Source organism: Argentina anserina, chromosome 1, assembly GCF_933775445.1.
Source record: "Argentina anserina chromosome 1, drPotAnse1.1, whole genome shotgun sequence".
NCBI classification, from domain to species: domain Eukaryota; kingdom Viridiplantae; phylum Streptophyta; class Magnoliopsida; order Rosales; family Rosaceae; genus Argentina; species Argentina anserina.
The window spans coordinates 14415678-14437720 of record NC_065872.1 but is presented as its reverse complement, the minus strand read 5'-3'; the positions used below and the strand labels follow the sequence as shown (position 1 = coordinate 14437720).

At 39.2% G+C, this 22043-nt stretch overlaps 2 protein-coding genes across 2 annotated transcripts; one reads left to right on the top strand and one right to left on the bottom strand.

The window, feature by feature from the left end:
* Window positions 1-784: 784 nt before the first annotated feature.
* Window positions 785-2065, bottom strand: LOC126802487 (uncharacterized protein At2g02148-like). Its single transcript, XM_050530129.1, has 4 exons — window positions 2054-2065; window positions 1729-1936; window positions 1288-1641; window positions 785-996 (listed from the first exon to the last, which is right to left on the bottom strand). The coding sequence occupies exons 1-4, from the start codon at window positions 2063-2065 to the stop codon at window positions 785-787; spliced, it is 786 nt and encodes a 261-aa protein (XP_050386086.1).
* Window positions 2066-5996: 3931 nt separating this feature from the next.
* Window positions 5997-7665, top strand: LOC126798295 (protein BOLA2). The gene is made up of 3 exons (XM_050525222.1): window positions 5997-6104; window positions 7206-7228; window positions 7312-7665. The coding sequence occupies exons 1-3, from the start codon at window positions 6042-6044 to the stop codon at window positions 7502-7504; spliced, it is 279 nt and encodes a 92-aa protein (XP_050381179.1). The 5' UTR covers window positions 5997-6041; the 3' UTR covers window positions 7505-7665.
* Window positions 7666-22043: the final 14378 nt, after the last annotated feature.

The following is a 22043-nucleotide window of genomic DNA, read 5'->3' as shown; positions in this document are numbered from 1 at the left end:
GGGTTTGTTTCTTCTCCTTCTATTCCCTTCTCTCGGTAAATTTATTTACTTTCGGGTAAATAAATTAGGGTTTTTTTATTTACTGTACGGCAGTGAAAAGTAGGGTTTATGAGGACACAAGAGAAAGGTAGGTGAAAGTCTAGGCCGTAATTTACATTTTACAGGTAAGGTTTGTTGAAGTGGCGGGTTCTGATTGGGTGGTATTTGATAAATTTAGGTTTGAGGTCAACATTTGTTGGCTTTGATGGATAAATGAAGAAGATGAAAATTGGAAGAGGTGGGAGGGTAAAAGTGGAAATAAAAAAATTGAAGGAGGTGGGAAGTGGGAACCTGGGAGTTGGCAGCTAAATGGGGGCTGAAAAGCCAAAGGCCAGGTAACCCCTTTTTGGTCTTTTGTGGTGCGCTAGGTTTTGATTCTTTTGCTTTCATACGGCTACTTTGATGGTTGTTGTGAATTGTGATGGGTTTTAATGGTTTTATCCTGGTTTGTTTATGGGTGTGTTTGGCGTAGCTGTGACTTATAAGATAAGTTGACTTATACTTATTTCTGAGAATAAGTTTCTGATAAGTTAAGTAGCTGACTGTTTAGTAAACTGATTTTTTAAAGTGACTTATAGTGACATAAGTTGTGCAGAGTGTTTGGTAAACTTAAACTGACTTATGCTTTGTGTTTGTATAATGACAATTTTGGACACCAAATAATTTAAATATTTTTTTTATTTTCCAAGAGTATATTTTCTTTCTTGATTCTTTGTAAATACAATATGAATTTTTAATTTCTTTTTTATCTATCACTACCATTTTTCATTAGTATTTTAATTTCATCCTCTTTTTCGCTCTTCATCTCATTGTCTCCTTTCTGTTCACCTAGAGGTGTTAATGGTCCAAGGTCATTATAATCAGCCTTGACATTTTCTTCATCCATATCTTGTACATGCAGTGACTTTCTTGTAGAAACTTGCTCAGGAGTCTCTGGAGTTTGCACTAAACTTGGGTCTGCACATCGGGTTTGAACGAGATAGTGTGCAACTGATTTGAAGCCTAGTTGTAGTATCTGGGGAAGTACATAAGATCATCTCAGCTCCATATGCAAGACAAAAAATTTTTAAAAAAAAGGCATGATTTTATAAGCAACCTTCCTGTAGAGAAGGCCAGTGGGAGAGCATCCTTTTGTTGTCCGACAGAAACTACAGTTGCAAATTCCACGACACACGGGGCAATTCTTTAAGGCCATTCACTCTTCACATTGCTCAATTCAACATCATATCTACTGTTAAAACTCATTACCTTTCTTGGAAAATTTCTTAGCCAGCAATCTATACAAACCACCAGCTGGTTCAAGAGCAACACCAATAGACTTTTCGCGAAATCCACCCAAGGAAGCAAGCCTGTTGTCCACATCATTAACAAGAGTTTCATACATATTTGCAATATACATCAACGGCAATGCGAACCTCGGGTCTCCTTCAAGCTGTACCTCCCCAAGCTTCCTCTTACAAAGCTTATCTTGCCCGGACTGAGCACTGTAATCACTGCCACCACTAACCTCACTATCAATCGCTTCGATCACATGTTCACTTATAAAATGATTCACCACAAGTTGCAGAAACCTCGCCCTAGATGACTCAATCGGTGACACATCTACTCCGAAATTGATTCAAATAATCAGTACATAAAATGTAGCATAAATTGAATGAGAGTTGAATTGAGATATGAGTTTGCTGCTACCTTGGAGGCATAGAATGTCGTATGTAGCTCTGGAGCTAGACGACCCGTCGTTGTCGAGACTAGACCGCTCGTTGTCCACGCCGAAGCCGTGAATCGGGAGAGAGTTGGAGAAGGACTCGTGGATGCAGTTGCTGACGACGGCGCTGGAGTCGTCGTCGTTGTCGAGGACGTCGTTGTCGACTGCATCGGCGGCGGCGATGGAGTCGAGCTAGGCGGAGGAGCGGGAGTCGACGACTACGGCGTTGTTGAGGTCGTGGTGGAGAGGGCTGCCGGCGATGAAGGAATTGGGCGGTGGCGATCTCATGTTGTAGTGCTGCAACGGAACCCTACTCCCCATTTCGATTCTTCTTCTTCTTCTTCTTCTCTTTCAATGTAGGAGACCAATAATGTTAGCTCTGTCTTATTACATTCATATCATCCAAAATCAAACAATATTAGTAGAAATGAGTCATCAGATTTTAACATTTGCAGAAAGCTTTAGGATACAATAACACCTAGAGAAATTAACTGAGATGAAAAAGAAAAGGATGTTGTTGGGTGTACATATGAAATCATAATCATAAACAACTCGTAACCCAATCTGGGTGGCCTCCATGATGAAGATGACACCACCATGAATGAACAACGTCGGTGGAGAAGACACCGAATTGAAGAGGAGAAGTCTCTTTGACTTCGAGGTAGATGTGTAATTTCTAAGCTTTCATGAGGGCACCCAACGTCATTACGAAAATATCATTTAATCGTCTCCGTGTTTCTATCGACTTACTTATTTTGAAAAGGAAGTCATTACTAACTTCTACTTATAGCTCGAAAACAGTCTTGGCTTATAAGAAAAGTACATTTTCATGTGTTTACCAAACACTCATATCACCTTAACTTATAAGAAAAGCAGCATATAAGCTGCACCAAACGCGCACTATATCTATGCTACTGATTTATTTACGTGTCAAATTCGGTATTTTCATTTGGAGAGTAATTTACTAGGGTTGGATTGGTTAGTATACCAGTCTTAATTTTCCAATATCATATACCAACCAATATATATTTGGTATAAAAAATTCATAATTTATATCAACCAATAACGTTGGTATACCAATTAAGTGGTACGGTTGGTACGGTTGGTAATGAGCTTGTACCAACATATTTAAGGTCCAATCCAAATAAGTAATAACAAATAAGTGAAATAGCAATAGAATTTCAAAGTCTTATATAACTTTAACCAAATTATCAAATACAAAGTCATAAATAGAAAGCTAAAGTCCAAATAGTCAAACTGTTAAAGTACTTATGAATTCTCAAAACAATTGAAAAAATAAATATTAGGTTTAAATGCGATATATATTGACATGTTGTAAGCAGTGATGGTGCTACTAATAGGTCTAAGCATTTGTACTTGGGAATTTGATTGAATCGATTCATTCATAATTAAATAAAGAAATTGACGACGAGAAAAAGAGTGTACTTGAGAAAGAAACTTAGAGAGATTAGATTAAGGTTAGTAGATTTATACGGTTTGGATTTATTTTTCAATAAATCTACTGTTGAAATTTAAAGATATATATATATATTTTTTAATTAAATAATTTAATATAATATAAGTTGGTAGGTACGATATACCATGGTATATGGAAAATCTATACCACCTACCGTATTTTAATGTTGGTATGGTATACTGTACCATATACCATGTACTGAGTATTTGGTATACCAACGTATTTGGTACAGTTGGTATACAAATTGGTTTGGATGGTTTTATATACCATTGCCACCCCTATAATTTATGGTGAATGTCACGGTGACTGTTTCCGCGCTCAAAATGTAACAATAATCACTTTGAATCTCAAGTTATAATCATCTAACAATACTAGGGCTGGGCAAAAAGCCCGAAGAAAAAAAAAACCTTGACCGGACCAACGAGCCCGTCCGGGCGGGCCGGGCTTTTTTCAGGGCTCGTGTGTTGTCATGTGATAAACGGGTCGGGCCTTGTTATGTCTGGGCCGGTTCCCGGCCTTCAAATCCTTAAACAAAAAAAACCCGGAAACCCGAGACATTAGGTGTCATTATGTAATTGGCTTTCGTAAGTGATCATAAACTTATAGAATAGATACAATGACACTGGAACATAACCAAAAATAGAGTTAGTCCCGGAAAACCGGGCGGGCTTGTCCCGGATGATACCAGTTTGGGTTTTACCCGGGCCCTGCAATTAACTGACTCGGGCCGGCTTTTACCCGGGCTCTGATTTTTTAAGAACAAAACCCGGCCCGTCATACTACAATCGAGACAGGCCCAGACCCTGAAAAAAATAGCCCGAGTTGAACCCGCGCCCAGCCCTAAACAATACTTCAAAAAGACGTATTGACATTTACAGACTTAAGATTACAAAACTAAAATATGAAAAATGTAATCAATAAAAGTGAAAAAGGAGTTGTATGAATTGTTTCAACAATAACAAGTCATTCAAATAAATATGGAATGTGGTGTTACAAGACTCAAGTAAAAAGGAAACACACAAAACCAAAGCCTTGGAAAGAACAATGCAACCCAACAAACTAAAAATTCAGGCATCGGAGTTTGAGAAAACACATGATACCATCAAAATGAACAAACAAGTCCTCATAGATGAATTTGATCAACGAACAACGAACGTTGGATGTTAGGCCAGGTTACGAACTTCTACTCTAACTCTTCTAAAATAGAAATATCGGAACCTAAAATATACGAGTGAGTACTTGTCATTGCTAACTCGGGAAGAGTCGAACCCGACCAAAACAAGGGTTGAAAAACAAGAAAAAGGTAACACTCACGTATATGTAAAACATCGTTACAGCGTGCAAGATCAAGACAATCAGTAATAAGAAACCAAAAAAAAAAAGGTTTGGTTTTGAGGGCAGAAGCTCATATGCATATACTAATACCAAAAAACAAAAAATGATGATAAAATAATTAGTCCGCGGAATTTTATTAACTATGGTGCTCGAGCTTAGTTACAAGGAGATGAATTGAGATACCTTTTAAGTCGAGGCCAACATTAAGAAAAGGAGATCGAACAAGAATGTCCATTAAGGCGAGCAATGTTCCTCTTACAATCGCCACAACATTAAACTCATAAGTGGTAGCAATATCTCTCCCGATGTTTACAGTTTATCGATACTGAGGAAATTCCAATTTTCTGAGCCACATTCACTCTTAGAGCATCTCTCACCATAAGGTAAAATTGGTAAGGTATAAGTGATATATGACTTAACACTTTAGCATATTTTTTGGCATCTTTTTTGCCTTTTGTTTTTAGGTTCCCACCATAAGGTATACATAAGATTTTTGGATGACAACGGCTATTATTTGAATCCTGATTGAAAAAACGACTACTATTTTTTTTGTCAACATCTACAACGGCTAGTTAACGAACATTTTTGAAAATTCTATATAAACACATATTCATCACATCATTTTTCATTCATCCAACATTTCAATTCTATCTTCTATCCGAGAAGGTTTTGAAGAGGCAATTAATTATCGTTTATAAATCATAAATAATTATTATGCATTAAAATAATTTAACTCGATCATATTCAATATTGGGCTCATATGAAAGAGCTCACTGCGAGGTTCGTGATTGTACAATAGTTATTTGTAAAAAATAAAAATAAGCATAATATTTATGGAGAAAATTAATATGTAACTAAAATTAAAATGAATATCATTGGAATATTAGAAAAAGTATGAGGATAGATTGGGAAGAAAATAAAAAAATAATAAAAAATATAACCCATTAATGAAATGCCATAAATAACATTCCACTGTTCACATAAGATAAAAATGTTTTTTTGAAAAATAAGAGACACCTTATGATGGAAGATGATGGTAAGATATATATATGATTTTAACTTATAATGGGAGATGGTCTTATGTCATTAACATCGTTATCGTTATCGTTATCATTACGATGCCACATGCCCACATCACTAAAGAATGGAGACACGATGGTGACACGCTCGGTGGCTTCGGAATTGGCATGATGGCGGCCTTGGAGGAGGTACCCCCATTCAGACTTCAGAGGGTTAGAGTGTTTTACTGTATAGGTTTTGCATTGAACTATTGAAGTCTACTGAATAGTTTTTACTGTTAAAGAGTTTTTTTTTAGCTATATAGAAAAAAGGATTGAGAGAGCCAGGGAGGGCCACGTGCCAAACGGGGTTACAAATGCGAGGGTAATGTTGGAAATTTTAAAAAGAGAGTAGAATCTGGCAATCTGCTGATATATATTGAAGTGTGTTGAATTAGAGACGGTAGAAAAAGCAGAGCAGCAGGAGATGGGAGTCACTAAGGAACAAGTCGAAGCTTCATTGACGTCTACATTGAAACCTTCACATCTCGTAAGCTTCTCTCTCTAATCTCGCTTTCTGTTTAATCGTCAGTTTCTTCTTCAATTGGCTCTCTAATTGTTTGTTTAGTTCAGATTTATTTGGGGAAATTAGAGTTTGATATCTCTGTTCAAACATAGAGTTGCACTTTAGTTATTACTAGGATGTTTTTGAAACTAGGAAAAAAAGACAGTAATTTAGGCAGTTTCAGAGAAAAGGGAGTTTAGAGTATTTGATCAGGGGGAGATCGCTGCCGGAACAACGGACAACTTCATGGTTAGAGTGGAAGCCTTTTGTTCTTCATTGCCATATTGTGTTAGATTTAAGGTAAAGATTGTGTTTGTAAGGCTGATTGAGGTGTGTTGTGTCCCTCCATCTTGAATTATTGGAGCACAGATTTTTCATATAATGCACCGTGCAAGCAAACGGTGGCTAGTTTCTTTCTGACTACGAAATTGAATAAACATTGAGTATCCCTCCTTTGCATAAAATCATAAGTTTCGAGCAAAAACAAATACATGGGAAGATAGTTGCTTATCTGTGGACTGGGACAAGCTAACAGGACATAAAGGGCATTAAAGCTAATTGGAACGAACTCCTGTTTGAAAAGCTGAACTTGTATATTTCATTCACCAAGTGATTTTTCATTCTTCAGTTGTTATTTAGTAGAATACTGGGAGCTTTTCTAACTGAAAAGTAAATTGCAATCACTTCAACAAATGAAAATATCATCCTACCGATTTTGGAAATATTTCACATAGGCCTGTTGTTAAGCATTTTATCAAGGGAACGTGTAGTTTCTCTTTGTGGTCATTATGCAAACAGGTCTTAGGTTTAGGTTTCACTATTAAGATCCCCCTTTCTATCACAGATGTTGGAAGTGGATATATTGACCAGTAAATCTACTGCGTGGCCACTGCTTTGTGTCTGCAAATGATTGATGAAGTGTTTTCTTAGGATACATACAATTCATATAGGCAGCTTGATGCAGATGCATTCTTAATTTAAAAGAATTTGGTGAAAGACATCCATTTATCATTCCTTTTTTTTAAATGCTATTTGCTTGTGCCTGTGCCATTATTTCTAATTTAGTTTTGAACTTTCATATTTCAGGAAGTGATTGATACATCTGGAGGGTAAGCCACCTGCATTTCAGATATTTTCTCAGTTCTATTCCTCTCTTATCTTTTTTTCATACAATAAAATTTGTTGCTGTCAGATGCGGTGCTAGCTTTGTTGTTAAAATAGTGTCAGAGCAATTTGAAGGAAAGAGGTTGCTAGAGAGGCATCGGGCGGTCAATTCTGCTTTGGAAGAGGAGATGAAGGAGATTCATGCTCTCTCAATAAAGAAGGCCCTCACACCAGAGCAGTGGAAACAACAGCAGGAGGCTGAAAAGTCTAAACCTGCTTAAACATCGGTATCAAAGTCTAAACTCTAAACTATATTCTATAGCTGATAATACTGGAAACTATTTGGAAATGATTTTGAGTATGTTGGAACTCTTAATGTTTCTTTACTTCGGACTCCTTATCCCTAGCTACAGTTGAATATATGCCAGAATTATCGTGCTTATTCTACCAGTTTGTATGTGAGAAGTTAATTTAGTTTTGGTTGAAGTAATTGCCAAAAAAAAGCAAGGTAAAAAGTAATAATTAACTCTGTGTCATGGGAACTGTGTTTTTTCATTTGATGCAAACACTTCCTACATCTAATCATCTCTTTTCTGACCTTTGAATTCTGTTTTTGTTTGTAAATAATCTAAATCACATCTTCCTACATCTGAACGCTTCCCACATATTCGGGGATAACTTATGCCCCTCGAATTTTAGCCAGGATAGGATAGAAAGAAACTACACCAAATGAAAGCATGCAGTTCTTCATTTTCAATTATCAAGTCAATTTGCAAATCACGATGCGTACATTTACGGATATACCTAGCAGGCCTTGTATTTAGTTTAAATAGCAGGAAATCGTTTAATTTGTAAGACTACAAAGTGGGGTAAGAGGCTGCCATAACAAGTGTACCCCATGAACTCTTCACCGACCAGAATTTTGTCCCGTCATTGCTTATACCATAGCCAACTGCTGTAACGTACACCACGGTCTAAACTTGTTCCACAGGCACCAGTAAAGACGCCACTCGAATAGAATTGGAAATCTGAGCCTCTAGCATCATTGGCAACTGAAAAAGGTGAGAGTCAACCATGGCCAGTTATTGTGGCTGCATGACTTGCTTCCTTCTAACTAGGGGTGGGCACGGGACGGGATGGGACGGGACGGGGCTCATCCCACGTCCCGTCCCACTCTTTTGAATCGGGACGGGACGAGGGTTTTTAAGAATGCATCCCACTCGGGATTAATCCCGGTTGGGACGGGACGGGACGGGACAAATCTCACATTCCTATGAAGTTAAATAAAAACCTATATTTTTACTTTTTCATTAACAAAGTAACATTTAATAATGAAATTTTAACAAAAAAATGCATATTATGTTCAAAATATTATAATTTACCATTATTATTTGAGTTAATAGAATTTTGGAGTTATTAAGAACATAAATTAGTTTCATTTTCATACAAATATATAAGAATTTTTAAGTATTCATTAAAGGTGGGACGGGACGGGACGAAGCGGGATAGAAATTATTCGTCCCACGTCCCATCCCACCATTATGAAACGGGACGGGATCGGGACGGGACGAACGTTTTTAGACATTCGTCCCGTCCCGTCCCGTCCCGTCCCTATGAATTTCGGGACGGGATCGAGATTTCCGTTTTTTATGCCCACCCCTACTTCTAAGCATTGCAGCCCGTGATTTTGACTGATGAACTCAAATGCATCATCCATCCAACCACCTTCACATCCTTTTCATCATTACCATGAGGCTCATGTTGTAATTACGCACATTAACAACAGTTATTGTTTCAATTAGAGTAGAAAGGATATTACATATTGCATCAGAATGAGTTGCAGCACAACACAAATCGGTGAAAAATGCTAGTGGTAAGGTTGAGGTATTCATATGATAAAATACTACATTGCACTGATGGCACGCTGATGTTTCTGGGTATACCCTTGCTCGTTTTATCAGTCACTTTGAAGTAACAAGCGGATAATAGAAAAATGTCACGGCTAAGCCATCAATGGTAAGTGAGGATTCCCTTATTTAATTTTCAGCTTCTAAATGAACAAAAAAATGTTCTGGGGTGATGTCTTCACAATTTTTCTCTTTAAATAGGAAGATATATGTCATGAAATTATATATCAGATACAATCTTTGTATAAGTGTTTTCAGGTTTTGCGCATTGTGAAAACAAGACAAGTAACATACTCGGTTCTTAACCATTTAATTGATTATGTACTAGACCTAGCATTATTATCTTTAAAATTCAGATCAACAGTACTAGTAGCACCTTAATTTGACAACTTGACACTGGTTTTTTTTGTTTGAGAATGACAATCCTCTGTGTTGTTCTTCCTCAATTGTATAAATAGGATTAGACATATGAAGTGTAGCCGAGTTTGATTTTTTTAAGTAAGTATGAGTACATGAGGATCAACTCCTATTAGTTCTAGTGCTGGATCAGTGTGGTAATGTTGGAGATGGAGGTGGTCATGAAAATCATCAAATAGATGATAAAATTTGAGATGATGTTGTCTAACTTAAGAAACTATATTACTTATTCTTTTTCTTAATTATGTATATATATTTAAAATAATATTTAATTAACGTTTCCGTGTCCAACAAAAATTTCATTTTGCGTGTCCCCATATCGAATTGTGTCCAATACAGACACTCGTGTCAGTATCGGTGCTTCTTAGGTAGTACATGAGCTAATAAGGGAAGAACATCTTGTGCTACTACTTTGGAGGACTATTCAATCATGGCCACCATGCTAGTTCAGCCACCAATCCCAGCTTTCCATACCAACATTCCTCCATTGCTCATAACCACAAACATGGTGATAATTCATGGGTACTGTTCACCTCGAATAAATCCAGAAATTCTCTTCCTGAGCGGCCGACTTTGGGCCGTCGGATCTCCGCCGTCCGGCCACCATGGAGCGGCGCACAGGTCACGTTTGAAAGGTTGCTGCGTCCCCTGTCAATTAGTGGCATCGCCACCCACCATCTCGCCGCGGTTTGGGAGCGGTGAAACCTGGAAGTTCCCCCGAAAATGCATATTTTACCGAACTTCAACTCGTCGGATCTCCTTCCTCCGACAACCAATCAGTGAGATTCTTGTCTCATTTTGAAGGTCTCATTCCATACTACAAACCCTCTAAAAGATTTAACTCAAATTGTTGTGTGCTAAAAGAATCGAAGAAAAGAAATCCTAGGTTTTAAATTGGGGCTTTTCGGTTTTTGTTAAATTGAAGTGTTTAAGCTCAGAAATAGACTTTGTGGTGAACTAGGAAGTTGTTAGGAATGTCATTTAGATTATGGTGGTGAAATTTGGTGGTCATTGCTGGTGGTCGGGAAACAGTGGCGCCGCATGAACAGTATTGTGAACAATAATTATGAAATAGTGTTCTGTAAAATAGTAAACCAAAAAACAGTGTTTAGTAAACAGTAAAACATGAATTGTGTTCTGTGAACAGTGTTTAATGAACAACATTTAGATGTACTGAAATCGTGACCTAATATTTTACGTTTCGTTTTCTAAGCATTTAATCATGCTATTAGGTGACCGACGAAACGAGTGAGGGAATCGCTTTCGGTGTCGTGGAAGTTGCACGTGGGAAATAAGGTGAGTAAACCTTACAATGATCATCATGATCGAAGTAGTATTATAATTATTGAATTTAGTTTAAGTTGTCACCGTAGTCGTTGCATCATTAGTTTATAAAAATTATTTTGAAAAATATGTTTTGGTTTAAATTACGTGAACTTGATCGTTTACGGTTTATGGGTAAGTGAAACGCTATTTTAATAAATGATTTAAAAAAGTTTTAGTGATTATGGACTATGGTGAATGTGAGTAAATCTCCCTATGACGAGTCTACCCTTGGCGGTGACTGATATTTACGTTTTCTTAAAAAGATCGAACAATGACATTTATATAATATAGTGGGTTGTGTATGTGTATAAAATGGTAAATACGATATATATATATATATATATATATATAGGTTGTTATATTATATACTGTTACGTTCTTATTTCCAAATGAATTATATTGTGGCAATTATATTTATTTTATTTGAGCAAGAGTCGCATTGTTGTAATACAATAGTACATGTGGATTGTTATTGTACGTGATTTTAACATTGAGTCTTGTTAAAACGTTTTCTGTCTTCGGACGTGTTGGCAGTATCGGAACCAAGCCTTGGCTGGGCGACAGTTACGATTTATTTAGAGCTCTAGTCTGTCTGTTAGTGTACTGCATGCGGGCTAACAAATGGGTTGCATGGGTCTCATGAGTACCCATATTTTTTAGTGGCATTGGGTACAAATGAGCTGCCCAGTGTCTATCGGTGTACTGCATGGGGGATAACAGATGAGTACCTGGGTCTCATGAGTACCCATGTTTTACATAAGTTTAGGTAACCAGTTGGGTCTAGTACCTGTCGGTGTACTGTATGAAGGGTAACAGATGGGTTGCCTGAGTCTCATGAGTATCTATATTTTTAAATAATTTTGGGTAACAGATGGGTTGCCTTGTGTCACATGAGTACATTTGTCTTTAAATGTTATTTCACATATTTTCTTTATATGCGGTGTATGTTTACTGTTGGTTTACTCATACGGGCTAAAAAGCTTACCGAGTTTATGTTTACAATCCCGGTACATCAATCGAAGGTGTATGAGATAGTTCTGCAGGTGAGCATTAACAGATTCGGAGGGTTTACTCTGAAGATTTTTTTCTTCTGTTTGTGGTGAAAATTGAGTGAATTTTATATTTCCATTAGTTATAATACTGAGATATAAACTTATTATATATTATTCAAGTCGACTGAGTCATATTGTGGACTCAGTTTCGATACACTGTTAAATGATAAAATGATTTCAATATATTTGACATTGTTTTAGAGTTTTCATGGCTTTGAATTCGAATTTTTATGATTCGAATTTCAGAACTGTGACACTTTGGCTCTGATTATTTGGTTTTGTCTTTACAAAATGCAACAGTTGATGAACGTGTTTAGGAAAAATTGCGATATTCTGCTTGGAATCTTCAATCCAGACGATTGGTTAGAGATCACGTATCCTAAATCAGTTAGTGGTCTGGTAGGTATTTTTATTCTATGCAGATTGTGTTTTGGTTTTCCTCAATGAGTCACTACAGATATGTTGATGATACCATGAGGATAGGAAGGGATAACAAAGGCAATATCTTCATATTAGAGAGATCAGAAGAAATTTGATTGGAGCCTGAAGGTTCAGTTCATTGTTATACACTTCAAGGCCGATTCTCACTATCATTGGAGGCTACATTCATTTCAGCAGTAGATAGTTGTTCTAATTATGAATGAATTTTTATAGTTATCAAGAGGCAACTTTTGCTGAGAATAATGAAGGTGATCGTGGTAAGCAAAAGCTATTGCTTTATGAGGCACGACTTGGTTTCATATCTTGCTCTCTAGTCTAAAATTTGAATGTGCCAGCAACGCTTTTATAAGAAAAGTAGATGGCGATTGGCTGCTTGCTATAGCCAGACTCTAACTGGTGGTGTTTGTACCAGATATGATGCAGGCTATACTCCTTAATATGCTATAGAATTTAGTGAATACTTCATGTGCATACCGCACAACATTTCTGAGGGTGTGTGATGCCTGGAGCTTAAGGAGGATTAGTGAGCAAGTAGACGACTTCCCTCATCGTAGGTCTTGCAGAGCTGTGATACTCAACACACATCATTGCTATCTTGAACACGTGCTCGACACTTGCCAATTGGAACTCATTGAGCCTGGGGTCCATAACTTTGAGTACAGATGATGAAGTGGATGACTTGGGGATTTGTGATGTGGTTTCCTTTACCCAACTTACTATGTTCACAGCTTCTTCGACTAGTTTCACCACTAAAAAGCACAACACTTCACCTTAACACTCCCCCTCAAAACCAACTTGGATATGACTTTAGCTATAGAGAGAAGTTCCGCCTTCTCACTAGAACCTTTTCCTTCCCCTATTATCCCAGCCTTCCTTTACCGATCCACAACTCCTTAGATCTCAAATACTACCCATTTCCCTTTTCTATCCATAGTTCTCACAATCATTTTCCCTTGTTCTTTCTTCTGTGTTTTTTTACTGGAGGTGGTGTTGTTCTTTTGAGCTGTACCTGATCTACTAGTTAATTCTTTCTCAGTTGGTTAGATCCTACGGTCCTACCTACTCTGTTGTGAGTATTTATTGAGCTTGTCTCATTTTAAAGCCATTATGGCTTCTAGTTCAAGAGGTGTTGATGAGATCCCTTATGGAGATGATGATATCATCGAAGCTATGGCCTGTAGTTTCGAAGAGAGCGCTGACTTCCTGGATTTGGAGAGTGGTATCTGCCTATTGGGAACATTGATTGCTGATGAGGAACCAAGCTTGGGAGGAACCAAGGCCACTTTGACTGGTAAGTGGAAGACTCTTGGACAGATTCGCATTATCAGAGTCAAGAAGAACACTTATTCGATCACTGTGGGTTCTGAGAAGTTGATTGCGAAGCTTATCGATGACAGCCCCTGGGATGTTCGGGGATTATGCTTCTCAGTCCGCATATGGCCTCGATATTTGCCTTTGGAGGAGGTGAATACCGCAAGGGCGACTTTCTGGATACAAGCTCATGGTATTCCTCTTGAGTTGATGAAAGAAACTAATGGCAGGAAGTTAGGAAACATGCTGGGTTCTATATATTAAGGATCTTGCTGTGGTTGGAAACAGGGGCTATGTAAGAATCAGAGTGGACTTTGATGCTTCCCGTCCACTGGCTACTTTCATTAATTTCCCACGCATGTATGTTGCTCCAATGAAGACCTATCTCAGGTATGAGAAGCTTAAGAAATTCTGTTTTAAGTGCGGTAGATTGGGCTATCTAAAGTTGGGGTGTAGATATAGTGTTCATCCACTAATATTGAAGTTGGGAGTAGTATACAATGGATCTTTAGTTGCTGAGCCTCCAACCAAGCTATTTTCAACTCAATCCAGTTTTCCATTGGAGTATCCATATGCTCCAAACACCGGAGTTTTTCGTCGGAAGGTGAATGACAGGGAGAAAGTTGGTGATCGGCGCGTGTGGGAGAGTGTACCTGGGAGCATGTGTGAGGGCACACTCTTAAACTCCTGATGGAGATGATACTGGTCAATTTCAAAATAGTGGGACTAGTAGATACACAACAGTAGTGGTTCCTTGACCTATACCTCCCCAACGGGTAGGTCCATGTTGGTATGACCCTAATGCACATGGGTCATTTTATCGAAATGGGAGTCTGACTAGAGCATTCGGTGGAATTAAATTACAAGATGGTAACTGGGTTGACCCGAAAGTTATTCCTCCGTGGGTATTTGATACTCGCTCCGAATACTTCCATAAAAATCCTTTTTATCCCAGGCCCACTGAGTTGGATTTTGAGTTAGAAGTGGAGGAGCTGGGCCTAGGCATCAATGGTTCTAGTTTATCACAGCTTGAAAAAGTTGTGCCTCCAGTGATTTCTGCTGCTCTCCCTTGTATTACTTCGGATGTAGCTGATGATACTCCTTCTATCATTCCTGATCTTTTGACTGCATCTCCTAGATCATCTACTAGGAAGAGGAAACCAAAAAAACGCTTGGGAAGGATGGAGAAGAAAGAAGAAAAGCAAGATTAGTCTTTCTCCGGGTCTGCGACTATCGAAAAGTACTGGTGGCAGAGGCAGGGGGAGAAAGAGCATTGGCCATGGTAGAGGTAGGTTTGTTACTGATTGTGATAATTCTACTTTTGTTGGAGATGAAGGTACGAGGGAAATAACCACCTCTTATGGTCGTGGCGGCTGGCCATCTACAGCCACATCCACTCGATGAGTTTTCTCTCTTGGAACTGTCAAGGACTCGGACCAGACTTGATAGTTCAAGCTCTCCGAGACATGATTGGTACACATGATCCGGGTATCATTTTTCTCTCGGAGACACATAACAAAGATGAATATGTCCATTCTACTCGTAATAAGATGGGTTTTAGTGAGTATTTTCTTGTTCCTCCGGTGGGTACTGCTAGGGGTTTAAGTTTGTGGTGGAGACCGAATTATAAGGTTGACATTGTTGATTTCTCAAAGTTTTTTATTGACTCTATGGTGACTCTTCCTGGTGGTACAAAAAAGGTTAGGATGACCTGGTTTTATGGGCCACCATATGTTGGTGATAAAGAGGTCTTTTGGGATACCTGGTCTATTATGGATCATGATGAATCCATTGCTTGGTTTGTGATTGGTGACTTGAATGAAATTGCAGCCTCCTATGAGCGGGAGGGCGGAAATGTATGGGTTCAGGGTAGACATAACTTTCTTAGAAGATTTATGAATGGTAATGCTTTGCTTGATATTGGTTACAAGGGTTCCAGTTATACATGGAGTAGGAAAGAGGGTGGTGTGGTCGTTTTGCAAGAAAGGCTTGATCGAGCTTTACTTAATGAGGAATGGATGATGAACTGACCTAGCTCCTTTCTTACTCATTTGGCCAGGATTAGGTCAGACCATAATCCCATCCGTTTGATATTACTGGTGAGCAAGGGGCTATTTCGGAAAAGCTGAGTACTTTATGGGCAAAAGAGGAGAAGTACTGGCACCAACGATCTAGAGTTAAATGGCTGAAAGCTGGAGACTCAAATACCAGATTCTTTCACCTTTCTACTCTTCATTGTCGGCAATGAAATCGCCTTATTAAGATCGAGAATGATGTTGATAATGCGCTAGTTGGGGATGGTCAGATCAGAGGTGAGTTTGAGTAGCAATTTCAATTGATTTTTACTAGTGGGGGTAGTAAGGATTGGGGGGATTCCCTATTTGGAGTGTCTCCGATTGTTACCCCAGAGATGAATCTAGATCTTTGTTGATCTGTTACCCTTGAGGAGGTGAAGTTGGCTGCTTTTCAGCTTGGAGCACTCAAGGCTCCAGGATCGGATGGCTTCCCAGGTCTTTTTTTTATCACAAGTATTGGGAGATAGTTAAAGAAATTGTTTGTAGTACTTCCAGGGATTTTACTGCTAGTCGTGTTTCTCTCCAATATATTAACCAGACTCATATTGTGCTCATCTCGAAGATTGAAAATCCGGAAAGGACTACTCACTTCCGGCCTATCAGTTTGTGTAACAACTCTTACAAAATTCTCTCCAAGCTCTTGTCCAACAGATTAAAGCCATATTTATCTTAGATTATTTCCCCACACCAAAATGCTTTTGTTCCTGAAAGATTGATACAAGACAATATTTTGTTGGCACATGAGAGGTTTCATTACTTGAGAATGAGAAGAGATGGTGATGAACAGAAGATGAGGTTGAAGCTTGACATGAATAAGGCGTATGATAGGGTGGAGTGGGATTTTCTTGAAGCTGTATTTGTCCGTTTTGGTTTCTCTTGTGATTGGATTTCTCTCATTATGGCTTGTGTTACTACAGTCTCGTTCTCTATTATGCTAAATGGATCTCCTGGCAAGTTTTTCTTTCCTAGCCGAGGGCTTAGGCAGGGAGATCCACTCTCCCCCAGCTTTTCTTGTTGATTAGTGAGGTTCTTTCCCTCATACTTACTAAAGCTGTGAGGGAGAAACTCATTATTGGTGTAAAACTCACCCCCACTTGCCCTCCATTATCCCATCTCTTTTTTGCCGATGATTCCTTGTTTTTCATGAAAGCTACTCTGCTTAATTGTACCAGGCTCTCAAAGTTATTCGTAGAGTACTGTAGAGCTTCTGTTCAACTGATTAGTGTGGAGAAGTCTAGCATCTATTTTACACTCAACACCCATGATCAAATGAGGAGATTAATGTGTCTTATTCTTGGTATTAGTGGTACTACTTCTCCTGAAATTTATTTGGGATTACCTACTATATGGGCTAGATGCCTAGATCCAAAAATGGTACTTTGGCTTATATTAAAGATCGATTGGGGAGGATGATTGAAGGGTGGAAACAAAAAATACTATCTCATGCTGGGTATGAAATACTGATTAAATCGGTGGCTCTAGCTGTTCCTACCTATCCCATGTCATGTTTTAGATTTCCTAACGGTATTTGTGATGATATGAACTCTATTTTTGGGAAATTCTGGTGGGGGAAGAGTGGCTGTGACAAGAGTATTCATTGGAAGAGCTGGCAATACTTGTGTATGCCTAAGGAAAAAGGGGGGTTGGGTTTCAGAGACCTTCATCAATTTAACCTAGCTCTTGTGGCTACGCAGGCTTCGAGACTCATCTGTTGTTATAAGCGCCTTTAGATCTTAATAGTTATTTGCGATATAAGCAAAGGAAAGTAAACAGAAACACACCAAAGTTATAGTGGTTCAGCTGAAGCCTACCTCCACTGTGATCTCTCTTGAGAGATTTACTAGTACTGAAGAATTTAGGTACAAGTATTTATTGCAGACCTTAACCCCTCCCTGTCTAGCTCCTATCTCTCTATCACCCTTAGCTCTCTCTTTAGGATTTCTGTCTCTCTCTCTAAAAACCTCCCTGCAGCCCTATTTATATCAATAGGGGCTGCTTAATACAATATGGACTAGGATTACTAAACCTAACACAAATCCTAATAGAATATTAGAAGATATACTCTCCTAAAACATATAGAAAAGCTGTGCTAACTTATTTCCTTTCTAAACCTGGATTTGATTACTGAATCCTAACTCCAACATGCATCAACGAGCCAAAAACACAACAATCTCCACCTTGGTGAGTTGATACCAAATGATTGTTGCAACCTTCAGGATGTCTTGTATCTCTTGAAGTAACCCTGAACAAACCTCCAAGATCATTCACTTTGGCAATACTCCTCTTGCCTCATCGCACCTCAAGTGAGGAGGTGCTCCACCACAACTCAGCATGTTGTGACACTAAGCAAGTTCAAGCAGTGCTTGAACTTCTCTACAGAAACTGGCTTTGTTAGACAATCTACTGCATTGTCATTTGTGTGAACTTTCTCCACAATAATATATCCAGCTTCTATCCAATCTCTGATCCGGTGATAGCGAACATCAATGTGCTTTGTCCTTGCATGAAACACTTGATTCTTCGCCAAATGTATGGCACTTTGGCTGTCACACTTCACTACCACACCTTCCTGGTGAATACCAAACTGTCCTGCCAGTCCATTCAACCAAATAGCTTCCTTAGAAGCTTCTGTCAACGCCATATACTCTGCCTCAGTAGTAGATAGAGCTGTAACCTCTTGAAGATTTGCTTTCCAGCTCACAGGCCCTCCACCACAAGTGAAAACATAACCTGTTGTAGACCTTCTTCTATCTAAGTCTCCTGCAAAATCAGAGTCAACAAAACCAGCCACACAAGCTTCTTCTTGTTTTCTTTCAAACTTGATTCCAAACTGCCTAGTTCTCTTTAAGTACCTCAGAATCCACTTCACTGCTTCCCAATGACGCTTTCCCGGATTTGACATATACTTAGAGACAACACTCAATGCTTGAGCTAAATCTGGTCTTGTGCATATCATTGCATACATGAGACACCCTACTGCATTAGCATATGGAACATTCTTCATCGCATCAATCTCATTTTGATTTGATGGCTTATGCTCTGCACTCAGCCGAAAGTGTGCAGCTAATGGGGTAGAAACAACCTTAGCTTCATCCATGTTGAACCGTTCAAGTACCTTCATAATGTACTTCTCTTGTGACAGCCATATTTCACTTGTGTTTCTATCCCTTCTTATTTCAATTCCAAGGATCTTCTGTGCAGCTCCTAGATCCTTCATGTCGAATTCAGCCCCCAACTTTTCCTTAAGTTTCTGAATTTTCAACATATCCTTGCATGCAATCAGCATGTCATCTACATACAGTAGTAGTAGAATTACCTCCCCATCTTCGAATACATGGTAGTAAACGCAGCAGTCATATTGACACCTTGTGTAGCCTATCTTCAGCATGTATGTGTCGAAACGCTTGTACCACTGCCTTGGCGATTGCTTGAGTCCATATAGAGACTTTTTTAGTCGACAAACCAGATTCTCTTTCCCTGTTTCGACAAAACCCTCCGGCTGCGACATGTAAATGTCTTCTTCGAGGTCCCCATGAAGAAACGCAGTTTTAACATCCATCTGCTCAATCTCCATATCATACTGAGCTGCTATAGACAACAACAACCGTATTGAAGTATGTTTGACCACCGGAGAGAAAATCTCGTCATAGTCCACTCCCTCTTTCTGCGAATACCCTTTTGCCACCAGACGTGCTTTGTACTTTATGGCATCATCATCATGTATTCCTTCTTTCTTCCTAAACAACCACTTACAGCCAACAAGTTTTCTTTCTTTGGGTTTAGGAACCAACTCCCACACGGAATTCTTATGCAGAGATTCCATCTCTTCTGCCATAGCACCAATCCAACCTTCCCTTTCTTCGCTTTCTATAGCTTCTTGATAAGTAGTTGGATCACCTTAACTAATGGTCAGAGCATGACTCACATCTTCTTCGGTTTCAAATCCGTACCGTTGTACCTTCTTTAAATTCCTCTTTGGTTTGTCAAGTGCTATGACTCGCCTCACTGGCTCAGGTTCTTGTGGGATGGGAGGATTTTGACCCCTACGTGGGGACTGCTCCACCTGAGCCCTAACTGGTGACTGTTGTTGCTGCTCTGGTTCCTCAATGGCTACTTGATCATTCCCTACTTGCTCCACCTGAGCTTGAGAATCTTCAACTGATCGTTTAGCTAATGATATCTCGATTGCTTCTTCATCTTTTTCAGCAACAGTCATCTTTTCCTCCTTACTATTAGCTTCTATATTTAACGGCATAGTCTTCTCATCAAAAACAACGTCCCTGCTGAGCACTCTTTTCTCGTTGATTATATCCCACAACTTATAACCTTTTACTCCTCTTTGAAAACCAATAAACACACATTCAAGTGACTTTGGTTCCAGCTTGGTTCTTTCATCCTTGGGAATATGCGCAAAGGCGCTGCATCCAAACACTCTTAAGTTGGAATAATCAACTGGTTTTCCAGACCATACCTCCTCTGCACACTTGAAGTTAATAGCCTTTGAAGGTGATCGATTAATCAAGTAACAAGCATGATTAAGCGATTCTGCCCAAAACTCTTCAGGCAACCCTGCATGAAGCCTCATGCTTCTTTCTCTCTCCAAGAGAGTTCTGTTCATCCTCTCTGCAACACCGTTTTGCTGGGGAGTTTTCTTAACAGTAAAGTGTCTTGTAATGCCTTCATCTTTGCAGAATTGTAAGAACTGATTACTTCTATATTCACCTCCATTGTCGCTTCTCAACACTTTGATTTTCCTGCCCGTTTGGTTCTCGATTTCAGCCTTCCACTCCTTGAACTTTGGAAAGACCTCATCTTTTGTCCTCATAAAGTAAACCCAAACTTTCCTTGAAAAATCATCTATGAAAGAGACAAAGTATTTGGCCTTACCCAACGATTTTGTTGATGCAGGCCCCCAAACATCTGTGTGAATATAGTCTAATACTCCTTTGGATTTGTTCTCACTGCTGCTCACTTTGAATGATACATTGGTCTGCTTACCGAGTGTGCAATACTTGCAGAAGTCAAGGCTGCAACTCGTTATGCCTTCTAGCTTATCTTGCTTATGTAATTCTTGCAGCCCCCTTTGACTCATGTGCCCTAGCCGTCTATGCCAGAGCTCAGTCTTGTCTTCTTCCGTACAAACTGATGCTCCACCTACTATTGTAGAACCTGTGAGTTTATACATATTATCAGGCTGCAACACACCTTTCATGTAGACCAACTGACCCTTTCCGACTTTGAGCACTCCATTGTTACCTTATACCACAATCCTTCCCTATCCAATAGACTTAGAGAAATCAGATTTCTGCTCAAATGTGGAATGTGTCTGACCTTTCCCAATGTTCTGACAATGTCATCATACATTGAGATCTTTACTGTGCCAATTCCCATGATTCTACTTGGTGAATCATTCCCCATCAAAACTGATCCGGTGTCCCTCTCTTCATATGTGTCAAACCAATCTCTGTGCGCACACATGTGAAATGTGCAGGCTGTGTCCAAGGTCCAATGTCTAGGCGCGCCGGAGATGGCTGAGATTGCAAGGAGTTCTCCATCATCGCTATCATTCCCAATAACGACATTGGCTGACTGGGAGCTTCCTCTAAGCATCTGCGCCTTCTTCTCCTTCCATTGTTTGCAATTTCTTTTCCAGTGGTCGGGTGAACCATATACGAAGCAACCATCCTTCTTCTTTTCTTTGCCTTTTCCCTTGGATTTAGACCTGCCCTTGTCTTCAAATCCACCACCTTTACTCTTAGACCTTCCTCTCTCCTTCCCTCTGACACTCAGTCCTCGTGCTTGGGAATTATCTTCTTCCCTCTGCATCCTGACATATTGTTCCAGGTTCTCACAAACTCCTGCAAGTGTGATGGTCTCTTTGTTGAATATCATGGTGGTCTTGAAGTGTTTGAATGATGATGGCAAAGACTGTAGTAACATCATAGCCGAGTCCTCATCTCCCATCTTTGCCCCAACCTTCTCCAAGTTAATTATGCAGTTCTGAAACTTGGATATATGATCAGTAAGATCATCCCCTTCCTCCATCTTGAGGCCAAAGAGTTGTTCCTTCAAAAGTAGCTTGTTGCTGATGGTTGTACCCATATAAACGCTTTGCAGCTTGTCCCATGCCTGCTTTGCAGTCAGCTCCTCTCCGATCTGCAGCACAACATTATCAGCAAGATGCAACTCAATGCAACTCTTTGCTATCTTACACTTTTCTGCCCAATCTGCATCAGACATTGCTGTAGGCTTTGATTCTTCAAGAGCTACATCAACCTTATGCTGGATCAG